This window comes from Bos grunniens, chromosome 2 (assembly GCF_055505025.1).
Source record: "Bos grunniens cultivar Pamir isolate PY7600 chromosome 2, Bosgru_T2T1.0, whole genome shotgun sequence".
Taxonomy (NCBI): domain Eukaryota; kingdom Metazoa; phylum Chordata; class Mammalia; order Artiodactyla; family Bovidae; genus Bos; species Bos grunniens.
In genome coordinates, this window is record NC_141166.1 from 109,688,962 (window position 1) to 109,713,238 (window position 24,277).

Below are 24,277 nucleotides of genomic sequence, written 5' to 3' on the forward strand. Positions count from 1 at the left end.
GTGTTGCACAGCACACACACTCAACTTAAGGATGGGGCCCAGTTGCCAGGAGAGTCAACCGTGTGATTAAGATGGAACTTCAGTCCCTTCTCAGACCTCAGGGAAGGGAAGAGGCTGGATATTGACTTTGATTGATGGTCAATGATTTAATTAATCAGGTCTAACAAGATGAAGCCTCCATAAAAACCCCAAAGACAGAGTTCATAGAGCCTCTGGTTTGGAGAAGATGTGGAGATTTGGGGAGAGTGGCATTCCTGGAGAGAGTATGAAAGCGCCAAGCCCTTCCCACACAGCACACCCACTGGGTCTCTTCCAGCTGGCTGTTTCTGAGCTCTGCTGTGTGTGCTCAGTCATGTCGGACTCTTTGTGGCCCTGTGAACTGTAGCCTGCCAGGCTCCTCTGTCCATGGAATTTTCCAGGCAAAAGTACTGGAGTTGCGTGCCAATTCCTACTCCAGGGGATCTTCCCACCTGGGTATTGAACCCACATCTCTTGCATCTTCCTGCATTGGCAGGCAGATTCTTTATAACTACGCCACCTGGGAGGCCCAGTGAACTGGTAATCTAGGAAGTAAAATGTTCCTCTGAGTTCTATGAAACACTCTAGCACATAAATCAAAGCTGAAGAGGATGTCATGGGAACCTTGGGTCTCTAGCTGGTTGGTGAGAAGCACAGGTGATGACCTAGACTCGCCTTCGTAGGGAGGATTGAGGGAGAGGCGGTCCTGTAGGACCGAGTCCTTAACCTGTGAGAGGATCCAGTGCTCCCTCCAGGTAAACAGTGTCAGTATGAACTGAACTGTGGGACATCCACCCAGTGTCAGTGCTGTGTGACAGCAGTGTGGGCAGGAAGGAGAAACATTTATCAGACCCTCTCATCAAAAGATGGGTTACATTCCTCTTTCCTTTGAATCTGGGCTTTGTCATATAGAACACTCTTTGGCTAAAGAGATATTAGAAAATGTGATGCATGCAGAGACGTGGCAAGCACGTGCACATTGGGGCTGGCAATCCTCTGTCTTCCAAGAGCACAAAGCGAAGAAAATAGGCTGCTAGCAGCCCACATGGACACAAGGCCACTCAGAAGCCTAACTGAATCAGTCCAGAACTGTCTACCACCCTGAAAACCCACAGAATCTTTAAGAAATAATAAATCTCAGCTGTTTAAGACACCAAGTTTGGGATGGTTTAAATGGCAGCCACTAACAAATCAGATCAGACTATTCCTCCCTTGAATGTTGATCTTTTATGATTTTAGCCAGATATTCCTCACCTGAACACATAGCTGAAATGGAGCCCTTCATTGGGAATTAAGTAACCTCCATATCTGTAGGAAGCAGAATTAGCAACAAACACGATGCACTGGGAAAAACCAAAGCAGAGTCCGTAAATATTCGCTTTTCGGAGGGCTGTCTTGTATGGCTTCTCCAGTTCTGCCTCAAATGCTTCTATAAACTGCCTCTCCTTTCCAATCCCAGCCACAGTACGGATATTACTGAGGGCTTCATTTGTAATCTGAAGAAGGAAAAAGAGCTTTAGAAATAAAAGAGCAGAGGTAACTACTTTCATGACATCTTCACTGGTTACATGGATTAGATCCAGTGAAAATGGCAGAAGGCGATACACATCACATCTTCTGGGAACAAAAAGAAGTTGCTGGAAATCAACTTGACTAGACCCTGAGACATCCTATCAGTTCAAGTTCTACTCACTATTAACAAGGGTCTGTCTAGTTAAGGCTATGGCTTTTCCAGTAGTCATGTACGGATGTGAGAGTTGGATTATAAAGAAAGCTGAGCGTCGAAGAATTGATGCTTTTGAACTGTGCTTTTGGAGAAGACTCTTGAGAGTCCCTTGGACTGCAAGGAGATCCAACCAGTCCATCCTAAAGCAGATCAGTCTTGGGTGTTCATTGGAAGGACTGATGTTGAAGCTGAAACTCCAATACTTTGGCCACCTGATGCGAAGTGCTGACTCATCTGAAAAGACCCTGACACTGGGAAAGATTGAGGGCAGGAGGAGAAGGGGACGACAGACGATGAGATAGTTGGATGGCATCACCGACTCAATGGACATGGGTTTGGGTGGACTCCGGGAGTTGGTGATGGACAGGGAGGCTTGGCGTCCTATGGTTCATGGGGTTGCAAAGAGTCGGACACGACAGAGTGACTGAACTGAACTGAACTGAACATGGCTTCATTGCCTCTAATTGTTGAGGAAGAGAGGAGAGGGAGAAAAATGGTACAGAAGGCTCTCTTTATGAATTCATTTGAAATGTCCAAAATGGTTTCTTTAGATGTGTCTGAAACAGAAGATTGTTTCCATAATATAAATTTAAAATATTAGATTCTATTTCTTAAAAATTATTCTGACAACATATTACGTAAGAAAAATTAAGTATAAAGCTTAGTTTTTAGTCTATACTATGAATTTGTATTTGTTTCAATCCCTACTCTAGGGTAAATAATTACTATTTCTGAATTAGGGTCCTATCCTAAAAAAGGTAGGCAAGTGGGTTATTTTCTACCATTGGCATACAAAATTCTTCTGGCTTCTGCCTACTTGGGCTATGTTAACTTTTCCTCTTCAAAGAGACAAACCTTAGTTGATAGTAAATTTATTAAAAGGGGAGGGTGTATATATGTGTGTGTGGATGATTTCTTGTCCCTGATAAATGTCTATGCCATCATCTCTTCACTTATCTCTGATAACCAGATTTAATTAGAACAGTCTTAAAAGTGCATAGCTGCAGCCTAAGTGTATTCAGGATCTAAGCTCTATGTATTTCATGGTTCTCTTTGGGAAAGATACTTGCCACAAGTCTAGCAGACACTGAAGTGTGAAAGTTAAAAGTGTGTGCCAAAAAGATGGTAATTCCTTTCTATGTTGGTAGTATGACCAGGAGAAACCATTAAGCTTAAAAAAAAAAAGAAGAAGAAGAAGAACAGACAATAAAGGTAACTATCCACTCCTGCAAAGGAGGATACTATGCCAAATTGGGATGTGGGAAAAGCTAACTGTCTGGGAGTAAACTGAACATGTAACCTCTGTGTTTGCCCCACTATTTCTCCACATCTGCTCAATCTCATAGCATCAGAGGCATATATGAAAAAGGCTAATGGGAAGTTTCTAATCATGAGTGATTGCAGGCTAACAGCTTCCTTAGGCCTATTTGCGCTACTCCTTCTTAACAGTTTGACAGCCACTCAGCCATAAGCAGCCTGAACAGTGATTGTGGGAGATTACCTGTCCCGCTACTTCCAGAGACTCCTTGTCATGAGTGGCAAATCCCATCAACATTCTGGTCTGTATGGCTCCCGATAAAGCCAAGAAAGGGAAGAAGCACACTATAACCAGGCTTAGCTTCCAGCTAAACAAGAAGGCAATGATCATAGCCACAGCGATGTTAGTGAAGGCATTGACCATCATCCCGATCTGAGAGCCAGTAGCCTGCAAACCAAAAGCAATCAAACAATCTCAGATATGCAGTGTCTGATTAAACATTATGAGAAGGTTGTTTTCTAACAAAAAGATTGTTTAAATTATTATGATAAAATTGTAATATATAATATATATAAAACATAATGTTTATCATTTTAGCCATTCCTAAAAGTATAAACCAGTGGTATTAAATACCTTCACAATGTCATGTAACCATCACCATATCTATTCCCAAAGTTTTTTCATCATCCCTAACAAAAACTCTATACCCAATCAATATTAACACCCCTTCCTCCCTCTCTCCAGCTCCTGTTAATCTCTATTCTATTTTCTGTCTCTGTGACTTTGTCAGTTCTAGGCACCACATACAAGTGAAACCATACAACATTTATCCCTCTATGTCTAGCTGACTTTACAAAGCATAATATTTTCAAGGTTCATCCATGTTAGAGCAGGTATCAGAACTTTATTTATTTTAAAGCTGAACAATATTCCTTAGTGAGTATATACCATATTTTGTTTATTCATTGCTGTTGATAAACACTTGAGTAGCTTTCAGCTTTGACCATAATGAATAATGGTGACATGAGCATGGGTGTACAAGGATTTGTTTGTGTCCCTGCTTTCAATTCTTTCAGGTATATATACTTAGGAATGAAATCACTGATCATAGAGTAGTAGTTCTATGTTTAAAAAAGGGAGAATCTTCTACATAATGAGACCCCCGTAGAGCATTTGAACACTGGATTAATAAAAGTATTACATCTTATTCACAGCTTCTTGGGAGCTCATCTATTGACTAATCTCATTTCATGGGTATCAGAGCTAGAGCAGTCAGTGAGAGATTAATTCTAGTGATAATGAATAACCTATAAAACTCCTTGAAGATGGAAGGTTGTAAAAATAGTAGAAATGAGCTTATGGCTTATTTATTTAGTCTAAGGTCAAGAATAAGGTGAACTAGATACTAGAAAAGTCAGATGATAAGAGTAAAATTGGTATAAACTCTTTAAGCAGCAAGATAATGCATATTAAAACCTTTCAAAATGATTATACATTTTGATCCAATGATTATATTTTAAGAACTAAAAAAATAATCAAGAATATGCCAAGCCTGATGTAAAATGATATACATTACTTACAAGGAGGAGACCTAAATGGGAAATTCTTTAAGAAATTGTGATATATAAAAATAATGAATTATGTAGTTATTAAAAATTTATCATAGAAGAATATATAAGGGCAAAAATATGCTCACATCAGGTTGCTTGACAGAAAAAAAGAAAGATTACAAAATAATATGCAGAGTGTAACCCAAAGACTGTGAGAAACACATTTCCACAGAAAAAACCTATGTAAACACGTGTTAGTCACTCAGTCATGTCCAACTGTTTGCAATCCCATGGCCTGTAGCCTGTCAGTCTCCTCTGTCCGTGGAATTTTCCAAGCAAGGATACTGCAGTGGGTAGCCATTCCCTTCTCCAGGGAATCTTTCTGACCCAGGAATCAAACCTGGGTCTCCTGCATTCCAGGCAGATTCTTTATCGTCTGAGCCACTAGGGAAGCCCCAGAGAAAAAGCCTAGAATGATCAACATGAAAAAATTTACAGGGACTTTCCTCTCAGTAAAAGGATTCTATGCTCCTTTGAAAATCTCCATGTCATTGTCCATGTTGTTGGTTGAACTGGTAGGAGTTGAGATATACATACAGTAAGGCATCGGCAATCCAGCAAGTTTTTTCTTCCAGGAAGAGCCTCACAGACAATCCATGACTTTTTCCCTCTTTGCCTTTTTATAATGGAAAGCGAGTAGAGGTGTTGGGAGGCAAGCTCTCATCACTTTAATCCAAATGCTTGATTTTATAAAGGTGTAGACTCACCTTTACATGTGGGTAAGTCTCCTGAACAAGGCAACAGGTTCTGGGGTTAAGAAACCACAGCTTAGTCTCCATTATTCAGATACACAGGCTTTGGAATGTGTCAAGATTATAGATAGCGATCATTTCCATCTTTCCCTTGATTTCCTGGGCTGCTCAGAACAACTTCTCTTTTCCTAAAACTAATTTATAACCCTGAGCACGTGTGGAAGAGGCTTTTATCCATACGCCCTCTTGGGGGCGCTATTAGGTCCCATGGAATCGGAGCCTCTGGGCCTAAAAATAATCTGAGAAAGGAGACCTGGAAAAGTTCTCAATTACTAAACTTGCAGGAAATCCGAAACCCTGACAGATTTTGATTCATGCTGTAACACTGATTCTCGGCACTGCCGAGGAGATGGTTTGTTCTCACTGCTGTTTGTCAGCTTTGGAAACGAGAGAAAATGTGGCTCTGGGGTACCCTAGTCCCACGAGTTCCCATTTCATAGGAAATACCTACCTAATTCTAAAAGAACCTCTTGATGAAAGTGAAAGAGGAGGGGAAAAGCTGGCTTAAAACTCAACATTCAAAAAACTAAAATCATGGCATCCAGTCCCATCACTTCTTGGCAAATAGATAGGGAAATGTTGGAAACAGTGACAGACTTTATTTTCTTGGGCTCCAAAATCACTGTAGATGGTGACTACAGCCATGAAATTAAAAGATGCTTGCTCCTTGGAAGAAAAGCTATGACAAATCTTGACAGTGTATTAAAAAAACAGAGACATTACTTTGCCAGCAAAGGTTCGTATAGTCAAAGCTATGGTTTTTCCAGTAGTCATATATGGATGTGAGAGTTGGACTATATAGAAGGCTGAGCACTGAAGAATTGATGCTTTTGAGCTGTGGTGTTGGAGAAGACTCTTCAGAGTCCCTTGGACTGCAAGGAGATCAAACCAGTCAATCCTAAGGGGAATCAGTCCTGAATATTCACTGGAAGGACTGATGCTAAAGCTGAAACTCCAGTGCTTCGGCCATCTGATGCAAACAGCTGACTCATTTGAAAAGACCCTGATGCTGGGAAAGATTGAAGGTGGGAGGAGAAGGGGACCACAGAGGACGAGTTGGTTGAATGGCATTACCAACTCAATAGACATGAGTTTGAGCAAGCTCTGGGAGATGGTGAAGGAAAGGGAAGCCTGGTGTGCTGCTGTCCATGGGGTCACAGAGTTCAGACATGACTGAGTGACTGAACAGCAACAACAACGTATGTAATTATCAGAATACGCAAAGGAAAGAAAGTCTACTCCAGTTGCTACATCCCTGGTTTCCCCCATGGCTTACCCCTTGAACTTGGGAAGCATCTGTAGCAAGCCTTGTTGTCAGGGCTCCGGGGCTATTTCTGAGGTCATCGAACCAGCCGATGTCTTGCCCTAACATTGCTCTGAAACCCAATTTACGTAGCCTTTTTGTCAGAAGTTCCCCGGATTTGGCAAAAGCGTATCCCTAAAACATAAAGGAATGTTTAGTGATATTTTAACTTGAAATGGCAGAAAATAGCTAAATTGCTTACTGAAAAACAAAATTCCTTACCTGCAAAAACTGAGTGCAAAGAGAGAGACAGCCTATTGCTACAAAGAGCAGGCACACACCATGGATCTGTGATCTTTGTTCTTCTTTATCAGGAATCGAAAAAGTCTTTGCAAGACAGTAAGCAAGGAGGTCACTTTATTATTACAAACAACAGCAAAAGAAATAAATTCAAATATGTTTAAAAGAAATTTCTCTTAGGCATTGGGTTAAAAACAACTTCACTATAAACATACTAGTATTAAACCAAAGTTAACTATGAATATGTGTACTTTATCTGTGGAGAAGGAAGGCTGGTGAATGCAAACCAATAGTTGTGATTTAAAGAATTTTTACCTTGCTTCTTTGCCTGCTGTAGGCAATTTTATTGACTTTTCTTTGATACAGATGAAAAATATGATGAATGCTTCAAATTCTTTACATAATAAGGTAAGGGAAAAGAAAAGAAGAAAGGAAAGAAGTGGGGAAGTTACTTGAGAATTTAAGAATATTATTCTCACCTAGTATTAGTTTTATAGTATTTATATATATACAAATAATAGCATCATTAAAAAAGCAATTGGCATACACCACACCAAAGCAACTAGCTATCAAGGCATTGACTGGGATTGGCCTAGGACAGAAAAGCTTTCATACATCAGAGGCTGAAATTGCTGCCTCTAAATCATCCGAAGTTGAAAACATCCCCCTCAAAAAAAACTATGGAAATTATGAGTGGGTTTTTTCCAGTCTATAATAAGTGGCAAACTATATTCATAAGTATATTCTGAACTTAGAGGCACATGTTCAAGTAACTGACAACAGCCCAAGCTGTTGCAATAAGAAAATGTGAAGAACAGCTGCATACTCTTAATAACATCGCCTTACAGTAGGTTTTAGGTACAACAAAACCTTCCTAATTCAGACTATGTGAGGGAGCTATGAGAGTTCAGAAAGACTATTCATTAGAGAACTGCACAATAAATCTTTATTGATTGCTCTGCATTAATTTGAACAACTAGAACAATGCCAGCAAGCAGTTGCTCAAAGGAAACCATTTATTCAATAAATATTGGAGTGACTGCTGTATGCCAAATAAATCTCCTGAAAGCAATGTTTACTTCTCCATTAACAAGCCCTTTTTTGTAAAGCAGAAGTAACCCATTGAAATCATCACAAATTTCAATTTGGGAGGAGGTGTTCTAAATTAATGAGATGTATTGTTTCCAGGACAGAGTTTCTGGGGCCTTTATAGCTCTTAGTAATAAAAGATACATTTATTCTTAATGAATGAAGTGGGTTCAGAAGATGCCACAGTCATTCATCCCAGCATGGAATAACTCTTGTAAGTTTATTTTACAGTTTATAAATAAAAGAACTTATATTTCAGTTTGGTTTTAGAAAACACTATACAAATCCCCCCAAACCCCAAACTGTGATGCCATAATTCTCATTCCTCCCTATGGTTCTCTATTATAATCATGGACTATAGCACAACAGATTAACCAGTTTAACTTTTATTTTACAGATGGGAAACTAAAGCCCACAAGCTCAAGTCCTCTGTCCAGGTTTGTTTAGCTGATGGTTATTGCTCTGTTCTGTTCTGTTCTGTTGCTCAGTCGTGTTTGACTCTTTGCAACCGCATGGACTGCAGCATGCCAGGCTTCCCTGTACATCACCAACTCCCGGAGCTCGTTCAAACTCATGTCAATTGAGTTGGTGATGCCATCCAACCATCTCATCCTCTGTCGTCCCCTTCTCCTCCCACCTTCAATCTTTCCCAGCATCAGGGTCTTTTCAAATGAGTCAGCTGTTTGCATCAGGTGGCCAAAGTATTGGAATTTTAGCTTCGGCATCAGTCCTTCCAATGAATATTTAGGACTGATCTCCTTTAGGATGGACTGGCTGGATCTCCTTGCAGTCCAAGAGACCCTCAAGAGTCTTCTCCAGCATCATAGTTCAAAAGCATCAATTCTTCAGCGCTCAGGCTTCTTTATAGTCCAACTCTCACATCCATACATGACCACTGGAAAAACCATAGCTTTGACTAGATGAACCTTTGTTGGCAAAGTAATGTCTCTGCTTTTTAATATGCTATCTAGGTTGGTCATAACTTTACTTCCAAGGAACAAGTGTTTTTTAATTTCATGGCTGCAGTCACCATCTGTAGTGATTTTGGAGCCTCCAAAAATAGTTTCTCACTGTTTCCATTGTTTCCCCATCTGTTTGCCATGAAGTGATGGGACCAGATGCCATGCTTTTAGATTTTTGAATGTTGAGTTTTAAGCCAGCTTTTCACTCTCCTCTTTCACTTTCATCAAGAGGCTCTTTAGTTCTTCTTCGCTTTTGCCATAAGGGTGGTGTCATCTGCATATCCGAGGTTATTGATACTTCTTGCAATCTTGATTTCAGCTTGTGCTTCTTCCAGTCCAGCATTTCACATGATGTACTCTGCACGTTAAGTTAAGTAAGCAGGGTGACAACACACAGCCTTGACGTACTCCTTTCCCAATTTGGAACCAGTCCGTTGTTCCATATCTGGTTCTAACTGTTGCTTCCTGACCTGCATACAGATTTCTCAGGAGGCAGGTCAGGTGGTCTGGTATTCCCATTTCTTGAAGAATTTCCCACAATTTGTTGTGATCCACACAGTCAAAGGCTTTGGCATAGTCAACAAAGCAGAAATAGATGTTTTTCTGGAACTCTCTTGCTTTTCCAATGATCCAACAGATGTTGGCAATTTGATGTCTGGTTTCTCTACCTTTTCTAAATCCAGCTTGACCATCTGGAAGTTCACGGTCCACATACTGTTGTAGCCTGGCTTGGAGAATTTTGAGCATTACTTTGCTAGCGTGTGAGATGAGTGCCATTATGTGATAGTTTGAACATTCTTTGGCATTGCCTTTCTTTGGTATTGGAATGAAAACTGACCTTTTCCAGTCCGGTTGCCACTGAGTTTTCCAAATTTGCTGGCATATTGAGCACAGCACTTTCACAGCATCATCTTTTATGATTTGAAATAGCTCAACTAGAATTTCATCACCTCCACTAGCTTTGTTCGTAGTGATGATTCCTAAGACCCACTTGACTTCGAATTCTAGTACGTCTGACTCTTGGTGAGTAATCACACCATCGTGGTTATCTTGGTCATGAAGCTCTTTTTTGTATAGCTCTTCTGTGTATTCTTGCCATCTCTACTTAATCTCTTCTGCTTTTGTTAGGTCCATACCATTTCTGTCCTTTATTTTGCCCATCTTTACATGAAATAGTCCCTTGGTATCTCTAATTTTCTTGAAGAGATCTCTAGTCTTTCCCAAACTACTGTTTTCCTCTATTTCTTTGCATTGATCACTGAGGAAGACTTTCTTTTCTCTCCTTACTATTCTTTGGAACTCTGCATTCAGATGGGTATATCTTTCTTTTTCTCCTTTGCTTTTCACTTCTCTTCTTTTCTCAGCTATTTGTAAGGTCTCCTCAGATAACCATTTTGTCTTTTTGCATTTCCTTATCTTGGGGATAGTCTTGATCACCACCTCCTATACAATGTTACGAACGTCCATCCATAATTCTTCAAGGCACTCTGAAGGAAATGCCTGTTTTCCAGATTCCAGTGCAATGGTTTTTTTTTTTTTTTTTCTGGGCACAACTCTGTTGGTTCTGGGTAATATCCATCTTCTCAGTATTAAAAAAAAAAAAAGAATATTTGGCTAACACTAAATTCAAGATTGGGCATCATCTATCTGTAATATTTACCCCTAAACTCTACTGGATGAGTCCTTTGTACATTCTTACTGAAATGCACCCCAAAGGGCTGCCCATCCATAGGTTTCTCTGTTTTTAGAGCAGCTATAGTTTGCGCACACATCTATACCATCTTGTAAAGGTGAGTTTAGGGAGAAAATGAAATTTCATTAGATTCTTGCTATTTACTAGATACAAATGTATTACTTAATCTACTTTAATTTAAATGAGGATTTCCTTAAAATTGGGATTCTTAAAACAACCCAGTAAGGTAGATTTTCTTGTCCCATATTACAGATAAAAAAACTAAGACTCATCAAGAAGAAGCCACTTGCCTAAACACACACAAACAGTGCAGAGCAGAGAAGGCAGCAAATCCAAGGCTGGCTGATTCCAACATTCATGCTTTTCCGCAGCATGGGTGTGTGCTGCGTGCTAAGTCGCTTCAGTCGTGTCTGACCCTTTGTGACCCTATGGAGCCTGCCAGGCTCCTCTGTCCATGGGATTCTCTTGGCAAGAATACTGGAGTGGGTTGCCATGCCCTCCTCCAGGGGTTCTTCCCAACCCAGGGATCAAACCCGCATCTCTTACATCTCCTACATTGGCAGGGAGATTCTTTACCATTAGTGCCATCTGGGAATCCCTTGCATGCTACATCCAAGCTACTGTTCCAAGTCAAACAGAGCCAGTGAAAGTGAACCAGAGAAAGTAAGCCTTACGTGTACATTGAGGCTTCACTAGATTAGCAACCAGGCTCCTAATGCCCACTTTTTTTTTGCTGTGTCCTTGTTACAAACTATGGTCTCAATACCAAATGTGAATATCGTGCCCTTTAGATGTGTCAGAATGACAATAGCACAATTAAAACCAGACTATTATCTGACTCAATTATACCCTATGAGATGAAACCATCATGAACCCACTGATGAATCTGTGATAATTATGCTAAGAGACAAAAACAACCGTGTTTATCAAAGAAGAAAAATAATAAAGCTTTATTCTCTTAGCAAACTTAACCCTGTGGGAACATCAAAGATGAACAGATTTGGGATTTCATCCTGCTACTCTGATCCTTTGGTCCTTAGGTGAAAACCCCAATTGCTTAGGCTAGGATTTTCTGGTTGTGACCAGAAGAGTCACAGAGAATATTCTCACCATCAGTAACCAAGTGGGTGCTGTTGGAGGGCAGGTGTTATAGTTTGAACTCTATTGGTCTTTCTGTATAACTCGTGACTGCTGGGACAATTTTCTGGTCAGGATCTCTGCCAGAGAGACCATAAAAGTCAAAGGAAAATAGAGGGGAAAACTGAAACTTGGGACTCTTACACATCCTTTAGGTTAGGCTTCAGAAAAGCAGGGTATAGGGCTGGTCCCACCACCTTCTGTGACCCTGTGTCACCTTAAACAAGTTCATAAGTTCTCCAAGATTCTAGGTTTTCCTCCTTGTTGATCTCATAGGATTCGTGTATGTGTGTGTGAATTTCAACTGAGAAAATATGTCAACATTTTGAGAAGTGACTTCGCAATGATAAGATTTTATTGGAACTCAGCTCTGCAGTCACTCAAATCTGCCTGGATTTGAATCCCAGATCCATCACTTACTCCTCTAAGTTCTTTAGTTTGCTCCTTTGTCAAATAGGAACAATAAGAATACCTACCACAGCTGGTTATAGGAAAGTTTAGTGAACTATTATATATAAAGTTCTTGCTGCTGCTAAGTCACTTCAGTTGTGTCCGACTCTGTGCAACCCCATAGACGGCAGCCCACCAGGCTCCTCCGTCCCTGGGATTCTCCAGGCAAGAATTCTGGAGTGGGTTGCCATTTCCTTCTCCAACGCATGAAAGTGAAAAGTGAAAGGGAAGTCACTCAGTCGTGTCTGACCCTTAGCGACCCCATGGACTGCAGCCTTCCAGGCTCCTCCATCCATGGGATTTTCCAGGCAAGAGTACTGGAGTGGGGTGCCATTGCCTTCTCCTATAAAGTTCTTATATAGTGCCTAATTAATGTTTGTACTTATTATTATCATCAATATTATTATTTTTATAGCAATAATATAAGATGGAGAATATAAAAACTCCTAGGAGATGAAAAACTGAAATAAGTGTATTCTTTGTACATGCCTTATTTTACTTATCTCTTCCTTTTCCTGTTTTCTCCCCCAACTGCCCATTTCAATGGTTCAATGAGCAGAAGAGCAGAGTATTATACAACATGCATGAAGACTTGCTATTACAAATCAAACTTTGTACCTCAGCTGATCAGCAAGATCGAAATGGCCCCCAAATCCTTTTATATCATTCAAAGAACTTGCTTTGCATTCTTATTTGGTTTGCATATGGGTAAACTGCCCTCTTTTGACACTAAGTTTGCAGCCATAGTCTTTTTCTTTCTTTTTTTTTTTTACAGACACAATGACTGTCAGAGTGTGCTGCCAGCCCAAATGAGAGTCTCAGCTTTGTCTTCTCACCTCCTGTTTGATGGAGACTTGAGATATTTTTAATTCTTTAGAGATGAGAGGAGGGGAAAAAGAACTAAAAGAACAACAACAAAAAAAAAAACTTAAAAAAAAGTTAAATACATTACAACCAACTTATCAAAAGTGACAATATCCAGACAAACAAAAGGTAGGAGGAGAATAAAGCTGGTCCAGCTGCTTGCTTACCCCAAGAATCTGGCTGAATAAAAAGGCATACATGGGTGTGACCGTCCCATTGACAGCTGCACCCACAGAGCCTACCAGCATGTAGGGCCATTCTCGAGCATTGAGTCTCAGAATCCTCCTCACTGGGGCTGGTTCAATTTCTTCTTCCACAGGAATGTTCTTGTCCTTGAGGGGAGAGGAGGTTACATTAATTATTTAAATGTTTGCATACACTCTTTTATTATACAGTTGTCCCTTTGGCATATCACAGATGTGAGTCATGGTTTGATTGGTTATGAGTGACCTCAAAGACCTATAAGACAGGGTGATATGATAGCTTGTGAGAGATGGTTTTGAGCTGCTTGCCGCCATGCTATGACTTGGGCTTCCCTGGTAGCTCAGTGGTAAAGAATCTGCCTGCCAGTGCAGGAGACACAGGAGACACAGGCTCAACCCCTGGGTCGAGAAGAACCCCTCGAATAGGAAATGACAACCCACTGCTGTATTCTTGCTAGGCTAGTCCCATGGACAGAGGACTCCTGTGGGCTGTTACTGTCCATGGGGTCACAGAAGAGTCAGACACGATTTAGGGACTAAACAGTACCACGTGCTATGACTTGGATGGGACTGATTTTAGAGTGTCTGCTCATCTGAAGGTGAGCTGGTAGTTCTCATTTCACAATTGCAGAGGTATTAACACTTGGGGAGTGGTAAATAAGTTGGATCTATAAGAAAAATAACTCCCAGTTTAGAAACATTTTTGTGCTATAGTGAGTATGTGGAGTGCTATGTCGCTTCAGTCGTGTCTGACTCTTTGCAACCCTTTGTGCTACAGTGAGTGGTATTTACACATTCAAGGATTTGTGAAATTTTCAAAATATGTCCTTTATAAATGTCAAAGTCTAGTGACTGCCTCAAGCCCCAAGGCAGGCCAGTGTATCTAAACAACACAAAATAATTTTTAAAATGTATTAACTGGTAACAATGGTTATCAATTGCATATTTCTGTGAAGGTTTTCTTTAATTAGTGCCCAGAAGTAAATGGTAATCAATTTGGATTTCTAAATTCTTCATGTTCTTTACAAGGAGTACAAATTATTTTAAAATTTCCCCATTCCAATTTCTTTAATTGCCATTAAAGTGTCAGAGCTAGCAAATTTTTAACCTCTTGAAGGCAAAAATTATATTCAGAACTTCATCATTTTTACAATCATTTTTCCTCGCTAATGATATTCTCCAGTACTTGGTCGTGAGGCCCATTCTTCAATAATTTGCTAAATTTATTGTTCACTTTGTTTGAGAAAAGATTTTAGGTGGATTATATAGATCTGTATTGATTTTTTTTTACTTTTTCTATTAAAATATACTAAAAATGTCTACAGCAAATTGACTACAAAACTGTTAGTGTTCTATTTCATTAACACACAGTTATTTACCCCTTAAGGAGCTGACCATCAGGAACAGACAGCAGTAAGGAACTTCAGATACTATCCTTTTGCTTCCAAAGTCAAAGATTTCATTACCAATTCAATTGAAATAAAAGCCTGGTGTCCTTATTCTAGTTGCAAGCCAAATAGGATGGAGGGAGAGCTTGCTTGGTGATGGATCTGTCAATGCCTCCATTTCAGGTTCTCTCTTGGTCTGCCCTCAATAGTTGCTACACACTCATGCAGCAAATCCTTCAATGATTTCATCTCTGATGTCTTACTCAACTCTAGGAAATCAATGCAGAGAGGAAGAAAGGTGCCTGTGAAAGCGTGAGGGAAACGGGCATGTGGAAAGAATGTGGTTCTTGGATGAGCCCCACGTGGCCACTGATGGAATCTATCACTGAGCACTTCGGCTCTCTGGGGCTCGGTTGCCTTCTCCTCCTCAAAAGGAAAGAAATAGACAAAGTTCTCTATGGCTCTCTTATGTTTCTGCACATCTTGTGAAAAGAGGCACTGACCACCTTTGTTGAGGCTGTTTTCTCAAGAATGTTGGTATAGCAAATAGCCTTGGAGGAGGGGGATAGTGTTTCCATCCTAAGAAAAGGGCTTATTGCTCATTATAAAAACACCAGGTTTCTCAAGCCTAGGATTCCTCTTCCCCTTCCTTTGCTGGTATCACCTACTTCTCTTTCATCAGCTGAGAAGTGGGGGTAGGCCGGGGAGTCAGTGGAAATGCTGTGCACTGGCTCCTGCTCATGCTCTGAGTAGTCTTTCATCTCTGACACAGCTCTTATGTATTCTCCAGAATCCAGAAAATTGTGTCAGGCTAACTTGATAGCTTCTTGGAGAAGGGTGTTTCCTATGACCAGTGCATTCTCTTGGCAAAACTCTGTTAGCCTTTTCCCTGTGTGGATGTGAGAGTTGGGCTGTAAAGAAGGCTAAGCACCAAAAAATTGATGCTTTCAAACTGTGGTGTTGGAGAAAGACTCTTGAAAGTCCCTTGGACTGCAAGGAGATCAAACCAGTCAATCTTAAAGGAAATCAACTCTGAATATTCATTGGAAGGACTGATGTTGAAGCTGAAACTCCAGTACTTTGACCACCTGATGCGAAGAGCTGACTCATTTGAAAAGATCCTGATGCTGGGAAAGATTGAAGGCAGGAGGAGAAGAGGGTGACAGAGGATGAGATGGTTGGATGGCATCACTGACTCAATGGACATGAGTTTGAATAAACTCCGGGAGTTGGTGATGGACAGGGAGGCCTGGCGTGCTGCAGTTCATAGGGTTGCAAAGAGTTGGACATGACTGAGCAACTGAACTGAACTAAAAGTGGTATAAAAACAAAAGAAAATGGAAGTCATTATGTACAGAAGGGTTTTTTCCTCTGGGATTTTGCAAAGACAAAGACAAATTAACTCATCTAAAAAAAGCTAAAAGGCTAAAGATATGTATTACAGTGAAAGTCGCTCAGTCGTGTCCGACTCTTTGCAACCCCATGGACTATACAGTCAATGGAGTTCTCCAGGCCAGAATACTAGAGTGGGTAACTATTCCTTTCTCTAGGGGATCTTCCCAACCCAGGGATCAAATCCAGGTCTTCTGCATTACAGGCGGATTCTTTACCAGCTGAGCCACAAGGGAAACCCAAGAAAACTGGAGTGGGTAGCCTATCCGTTCTCCAGCAGATCTTCCCAACCCAGGAATCAAACTGGGGTCTCCTGCATTGCAGGCTGATTCTTCACCAGCTGACCTATCAGGGAAGCCCTAAAATATAGGTATGTGTGTGTGTGTGTGTGTGTGTGTATATACATACACAAAGATAAGTATATATACATAGATATAATAAATTCACAGCAAACCAGTAACTCACAGATGGACAAAATTATAAAAGTTTATATCCGCTTTCTCACTGCAGTTCCTTCCTCTATTGTGTCAATGATAAGTTGCACAGTGCTCACTTATTTATCATACGTAAAGAAGTCTCCTGCCAGCAGCTCCAGGGAAGGAAGAAGGACAGTGCTCTTACTCATCTTTGCATCCCTAAGTCAATATCTGGCACTTGTTAGGTGTATAATCAATGTTTATTGGATGAAAGAATGAATGAAGCTTTTATGCTCCTGGTGCATAAATGTAAAAAAAAAACATTTATTTAAAAAATACTGTTCACTTACTTACAAGGTAGATGGTTCAGTGCTAAACAAAGGGCTTTTCCCAGCTTCCTTCCATCCATATCCTGTGTAGCTCAGGTAAAAATATAGCTTCCTACTTAAATCTCATGTCCAGATTTCTATACTTTGTTACATCGATTTCTTCATGCCAACCCATAGGCAGTCTCCTGCCTTGATGACAACTTTAAGATATGATGATGGGAAATGGTAACTATGACCAAGAAACAGGGACTTTCCAAATGATCAAATACTAGCAGTCACTTTTATAGATCTTCTGTCCTATCTCCTATGCGTGTGCATGCTCAGTCACTCAGTCGTGTCCACCTCTTTGCAACCCAATGGACCTTGCCCACCAGGCTCCTCTGCCCATGAGATTTTCCAGATTTTTTGAGTGGGTTGTCATTTACTTCTCCTGGGGATCTTCCCAACCCAGGGACTGAACTCACATCGCCTGCATTGGCAGGTGGATTCTTTACCACTGAGCCACCTGGGAAACCCTGTCCTATCTCCTAACCAATGCCTAAACCCTACTATAAGTTAGCTGTGATGAAGTGATGGGTTTTTAATATTTGACCTTGACACAATCTCATACATATTCTACTTTTTAGTTCCTCTAAAAGAGGAAGAAGACTCTTTAGAAACTGGAAGCTTTAGCCTACAGTTTTCCGCTAATCCTAATCTCAATTTTATTAGCATTATAACTGTGATCTGATTTATGAAAGCCAAGAGTATAGCTTGGAGACCAAGAAAAAACAGGCTACAGTCTTGGCTCTGTCACCAGCTAACTATGAAATGTTGGGTCAGACACCCCACTTACACTTTGGAAGCACAGACTTTTGAAACCATCTCAAGTTTTCAGAGTCAAAACCCAAAGAGACCACAAGGTGGAGATAACGCCTTTACAGAAGTAAATCTTTTTGCCTTGCCACACAAAACAGAACATGTCCCAAACAACAGACGGTCAGGTTAGAGCTTGTTCATCAAAATATGAAAAAAAATTTTTTTTACCAGTGTTTTATCTTAAATAATTTAGTTAACTATCAAAATACTTTAAAATTTACTTGGGATTAGAATAACCTAAATATCGAAAATACTTTAAAATTTACTCTGAACAGGAAGTCCTTATATTAAATTCTATCAGTGCTGATTCTGCTGTTTCCTTTTTTAAAATATTTAATTTTTAAATCAAAAAAGTTCTAAGATAATTGTCATAAAATGAGCAGTATTAATATAAGCACAAGGCCTGTTCCACTTCTACCTTTAACAGAATCACATTGGCTCTCTGTCACTTTTTTCACATTGGCTCTCTGTCACTTTTTTCCTTTTCCTTCCTTAACTAAAGAAAGAAATCAAAGTGTTGTCTATTTAAAATTACACTCTCTCTGCTCAGATGCTCTGTCATGACCAACTCTTTGCAACCCCATAGACTGTAGCCCACCAGGCTCTTCTGTCCATGGATTTTCTAGGCGGAGTGTTGGAGTGGGTTGCCATTCCCTTCTCCAAGAGATAGTTCCCCCACCCAGGAACTGAACCTGGGTCTCCTTCATTGCAGGCAGATTCTTGGTTTCCATTTAATTATTTATTATATTCTAGTTGGCAATGCTGATGAGTAGAATACTTAGGGAGTAGTTTTGTTTTCTCTGGAACTACTCTCTGTATTTGATTTACATTTCCTTTTATTTAAATAACTCCCTTCTGAGTTTTCCCTGCATCAGCAGTCTGGGAACCTGATCTTCAGATCTTCAGGAAATCTGATTGTTCTCTCCAACAGTGCTGAGCCATCTACCAGCTTCAACAATAACAAAATTGGATTTTCTTTTCCTTCCTAACTCTCTTGTTTGTGTTGTCAAATATTTTCCCAGAAACTAGGGAAAAAAATAAAAATGCAAAAATTGAATATAATTGGTGCTGTCATGTTTGAAATGTCAATGTAGTGTTTCGTTCTTTCTTCCTTGAAGCTTATTAAACTCCTTGTATAATGCCTCTTGTACTTATGGGTGGCAGTACCACAGATATAAATGAACAAACTATTTCTAGAATGAGAAGAGGTGCTGAGTCCTTAATGGCAAGATGCAGTAAGCAACCACGCTTGCTGAACATTTTCTGTCCTTGGATCCACCCTGCTGTTCCTGAGACAAAGTGTTCCTCTACGAAGTTTATTTAAACCAGCTATATTAGATACTGAGAACACTATCTATTCAGAGTCGAATACCAATTAGCAACTGAACAACTACAACAATAACAATATTAGATAATTAAGAATGCTATTTATTATTAATATCTTAAAACCAAAAGAGAGCCTTAATAATCCTTCCATCATAGTCATAAAATCATACGTAGTACTTTATTCCAAATTTGGCATTGTGAATCGGTGTTTATAATTACTCCCCAAAAGGATTCTCATACTGAAATGTTTTAAACATAATTTGAAATTACATCATGCATAATGGATGTGCTTGTAATTAAAATATTCTCTGACTCGTTTTCTTTGATAAATCTTACGGTTTGGACATTATTTTACTATAAAAAGTTAATTTTTCATCCTAGTTTTAAAAATCGCTTGATGTCCCACCATGTGCAGCTCTGTAACTAAACAGAAAGATGAAAGAGTCTGTAGATTATGAGCAGATTGGAACAGGATTTGGTTGGTTCTAGGTTTACATGTGTCAAATAAACAGAAATGTTTGCTAGGTCTCATGGTAACCAGAACTTCCCTGGTGGCTCAGACAGTAAAGCATCTGCCTACAATGTGGGAGATCTGGGTTCAATCCCTGGATCGGGAAGATCCCCTGGAGAAGGAAATGGCACCCCACTCCAGTACTCTTGCCTGGAAAATCCCATGGACTGAGGAGCCTGGTAGGCTAATGGTAACCAGATAAAGGAGTTTCCAGGCAAAGCAAGATGCCCAAGTTGATACAAACACAAATAACAGTTACTAACTTTAAGAAGCTTGTAATTTAGTAACAGGATAAGACAACATGATCTGAAATAAGCCTCAATAAGAAAATTGCCATGAAAAGACTGAAATGAAGACTAATGGGGGATTGAAAATGAGAGGATCAGGGCTGAAGAATAAAGTTCAGTGATTAAGAAAGGCTCTGAGTAGGAGGGATGGTCACCTTATGTGAAAGTTAGACTGTGCCCACTGCAGCAGTGGACATCCTGATGAATAAAGTTGAATATTGCTATATGTGTTGATTCTTCTCCTATTTCATTTTTATGTTGCTTTGAATAGTGTTAAAATTAATAGTGTTCATTTCAAATGTACCCTAAAACAATTATTATAAAATTGTATTAAGTAAACAAATGTCTGTAAAACCTAATCAGTCCCCATTAATTTAAAATTTGCAGTAACTTGTATTAAACACTTTATAATTATAATTATTTAAGAAGGAGATTTAAAGTTTTACAAAGACAGGTTTTCAGATAGTCTTAAGAGCTTGAAAGGGATTCCTACATAATCAAATAGTCTGCTAAGTACATGTAATTGTGTTTATTAGAATGGCTCACATAAGAATTATCAGTGAACTTTTAATACTTCATCTTAGTTACCATGTATTCTTAAAATATTTTATTATTTATGCTTCTCTTAAAATATTATGTAAAACATGATATAAAATTTAGAGTTTCGTTCACGTCTTAATGGAGCCTCTCATTTAGTTTGACTTAGTGAAACATAGGAGAAGGCAATGGCACCCCAGTCCAGTACTCTTGCCTGGAAAATCCCATGGACGGAGGAGTCTGGTGGGCTGCTGTCTATGGGGTCGCACAGAGTTGGACACGACTGAAGCGACTTAGCGGCAGCAGCAGTGAAACATTACTAGATAAAGGCCTTGAAAACTCAGATTCTAAGCTTAAAGGGCATACGATAGTCTCCAGGAGAGACTTCTTCCATCCCCGCATGAGCCATTGGCGTCTGACCTTTCTGTCTTGTTCATGAGTAGACTTATGATCTACAAGTGCTAGTGACGATTCATGACCCAGGTAAGAAAGCTGAGACTTGGAGCGTTGTCGGATGGAAGCTCTGTAAGTAAAAAGAAAGATGGATTAGTCTGTGGCTTGTGGAACAGGACTCAATTGGTTCCGAGTCTACATCACCTGTCAGGTGCAGGCACTTCCTGAGTGGGTTTGACACAACGTTCAGTCTGGTTGCCATGGTGCCGAGCTAAACCCTGATTCAGAGTACACACACAGAGGGAGGAGGAGAGGGGGCGAAGTCGTTTCACTAGTCCACCAAGAAAAAAAGCGTCCAAGACTCAACTCCATCCCAAACCCACATGGTTCTGCTATTGCTCTAATGGCAATGGCCCGTCACTATTACCTCCCTCAGGACTGTAGGATGAGTTTTGGTATCTCTCTTTCTCTCTTTCCCTGATGTTTGCTTTAGCATAATTCTACCTGGACACAAATAGACTAGTAGGAGGAAACAGGGACCCTAGTGGAAATGTCTCCAGACTATGTACTGCCTTTAGGGATGGATTTAATTAACAAATATATTATTGAAATATAATTTAGCTTGATGTGTTCACTGATTCATTCAACAAAAGATGATTGTGCGCCTACAACATACAGATCAAAGTTAGGTGCTGTGAGGGGACACAAAGACTGGACAATTACAGACTTCTCCCTTAAGGCACTTAAAGTTTTATAGAAGAACAACGCATGTAACCAACCTAATATAAGGAAGAATGTGATAAGTGCTATAGCTGCTAAGCTGCTGCTAAATCACTTCAGTCGTGTCCGACTGTGTGACCCCATAGACAGCAGCCCACCAGGCTCCCCCGTCCCTGGGATTCCCCAGGCAAGAATACTGGAGTGGGTTGCCATAAAGCAGGTTTAAATAAACAGTATGGAAATTTAAAGGATAAAAGAACATATGTCAGGTGCTACCATGAAAAGCTTCATGGAGGAGGTGGCTAAGGTAGGCTGTGGGTATCTGTAGGCTAGAGGAAAGGGCATTGCTGATTGACAGAACGGTATAAAGAGAAGTATGGAGATAGGGTTACTAGTTACATAAACAGTATAGAGCAGATATAAGAAGTGATTCGAGTTGTTTTGTTTCTCCCTGAGGTTTCTGGGAAGGAGACTTCTACTATCTTCTAGGTTAAATTTGAAAGTATGTGACACTGGAAGCCGTTGGCAATTATGTCAAGAAAAGAAGCTTCCTAAAAAATGAATACTGAAAAAAAAAGTAGAGCTGAGAAGGGAAGAAAAAGAAATTGTATGTATATTGACCAAGTCTCTCACTGAAGCCCCAGTCTTGCCTGAAGCCAAAGCCTCTTTGAACTATTTAGTTATGTTGTCATTCTTTCCCTTTAAAGGTTAAACCAGGTTGGCTGAGGTTTTTAGCCATTTGCAAATAAACTGCTAAGTGATAAAGGTAATCCTGAAGACTTGAAAGGATGGAAGTTACATTCTCAAAGCACTTAGCCTGAAGAAATACCGTGTAAAGAGGGAGCTTGTAGTGATGAGGAGATCTGCATCAGCTGTGGTAGTGCGAGCCAGATGGTGTTATTCGTAAGTCTCCTATCATCCGTATTCAGGTTAAGCTAGACTAAAACAAATACCAAGGTGGCACCTGCCTATTATAGATGCTCATCTATCCTTCTTGAGAAAACAGCAATGCATCAACTTCATGACCCTCACTTATTCCTACGTTCATTTGATGGCATCTTTATCCTCTTAGTCACCAGGTTCAACAGGTGCATTTACGTCAAGTCCTCCCTCTTGCTCTTGCTCAAACTCTCATTGTGATCAGGCATGAAACCACACCCAACTCAGACTTCCTGCTACCAAACTGGCTTCTGGGACACCCAAGCCCATCCCGTTTGGCCTGAAACTCTGCAGCAATAGAGTCATTTCTTTAAGTTAGGTAACTGAGGTCAAGAGCTCAACTCCCAGAGATGAGAGGGATAGCTCTGTGTCAGCTAGAGAGAGCTAAGTGCAAGAGAGGGCTGAGACTGAAGGTTATGGGCCTAAAAAAGAAACTCAGAGCATTGGTAGACAAGGTAAGAGTATGTGGAGAAGAGGGCATCAAAATAGTTGACTACCTCCCAGTTCTGAGCAGGGAAGACATCAATCCTTATCCCCTCTACTACTTTAATCTTATGTTTCTTCAATCTCTCTTTCTCTCATTCCCTGTTGCCCATTCATCCAGCATTCTACCTGTCTGGCATAAGCTGCACCAAGGAGACCATGAACAGCATGGGTGCAAGGCAGGGGCCCGACCTGCCCGCTCTGGTCTGCCATAAACACGAGCGTTAGAATTCTGTCACTCCCCTTTTCAGAAACCTGCAACGGCTGCCCCGCCCTTCCTCAGAAGCTGTGCACCACTTCTCATCGGAAGCAAAAACAGCTAATTTGGGAATATATGTTCTCTCTCTCTCAACATTATTACTTAGGAAATTATTGTCATCCATGGAAATTGTTCTTGAATCTAAAATATATTACTAAAGGGAGACTTAGGCATCAGACCGAGGAAATAAGATACAAATTAACATTTCAATTAGTCCTCTTAAAAAAAAAATCTGTCAGCATACACAATAAGATATTTTTAACAGACCTTCTTACTCAAACCTATAAATCTTTCTCTGTAGGAGGTTAATAGCTACTTTCTGTGTACAGGTTGTATTTCTGGGCTTCTCTCCCTAGTCACCAAAATGTAGAATTTGTAAGAACTAATGGCCAAATAAGAAATGTTTATATTAAAACAGTTATCTGGGCCTAATAGTAAACTGTAAGTAAACTATTTAGAATGGGAAAAATTCTGTTCATCTGAAAAATTAAGAAAATATTTATTTTCTTTTGACCTCACCATGAGATACATTCCTCTTTGCAACCTTTAACTTAGTGATCAAAAGAGATGCCTAGTCATTTTCTGGGTTTAAGAAGTTAGTATATATCTTCAAACTGTGATTCCGATGATCTTTATAATTTTTTTCTTCCAATCAGAAAAAACATGGTGAAATAATTCATGCCAGATGTCCTTAAAAATTACCCAATAATTTTGGCAATTTTTATAGCTTTTACATTTGAACTATTGCTTTATTACCTGAAAAAATTCAATGAAACTAGCATTTCTTGAAATTTTCTGAATAGACCTGTCCTTAAAAAGAAAAATAAAACCCCTAAGCATAAAACCCAGTTAACTAGTCTTTGAACATTAAAAGTAAATAAATCTGTGTTTGAACTACTTGGAGTTGTTTCTAGAATATTATATTTTAAGCCTCTTTAACCATTTTTCAATAAACAATTAGCTATCTTGAATGAGCAAGTCATAAATTGAGCCTTTGTTTAGAGCACAGCCTTGAATCAAATATACTAGAAATATGATAAGGGATTGGGTAGAGAAATGTCAGTCTATTGCCTACAAATAGTCTCCGAACTTAAGAAAAAAAGATCTTGAATAACATTTTCACAAATACACACA

At 39.8% G+C, this 24,277-nt stretch overlaps 1 protein-coding gene across 4 annotated transcripts in view; it reads right to left on the bottom strand.

Annotated features, from left to right (window-relative positions):
• The window catches only part of ABCB11 (ATP binding cassette subfamily B member 11), an 84,196-nt gene that overhangs the window by 13,184 nt on the left and 46,735 nt on the right, over positions 1–24,277 (bottom strand). For all 4 annotated transcript variants that reach the window (XM_086370828.1, XM_086370836.1, XM_086370847.1 and 1 more), the window contains 6 exons: positions 20,770–20,872; positions 13,270–13,434; positions 6,890–6,994; positions 6,641–6,802; positions 3,246–3,449; positions 1,273–1,514 (listed from right to left, as the gene is read on the bottom strand). In XM_086370828.1, coding sequence (XP_086226954.1) covers positions 1,273–1,514; positions 3,246–3,449; positions 6,641–6,802; positions 6,890–6,994; positions 13,270–13,434; positions 20,770–20,872 — 981 coding nt within the window. The remainder of the gene's footprint in view (positions 1–1,272; positions 1,515–3,245; positions 3,450–6,640; positions 6,803–6,889; positions 6,995–13,269; positions 13,435–20,769; positions 20,873–24,277) is intronic.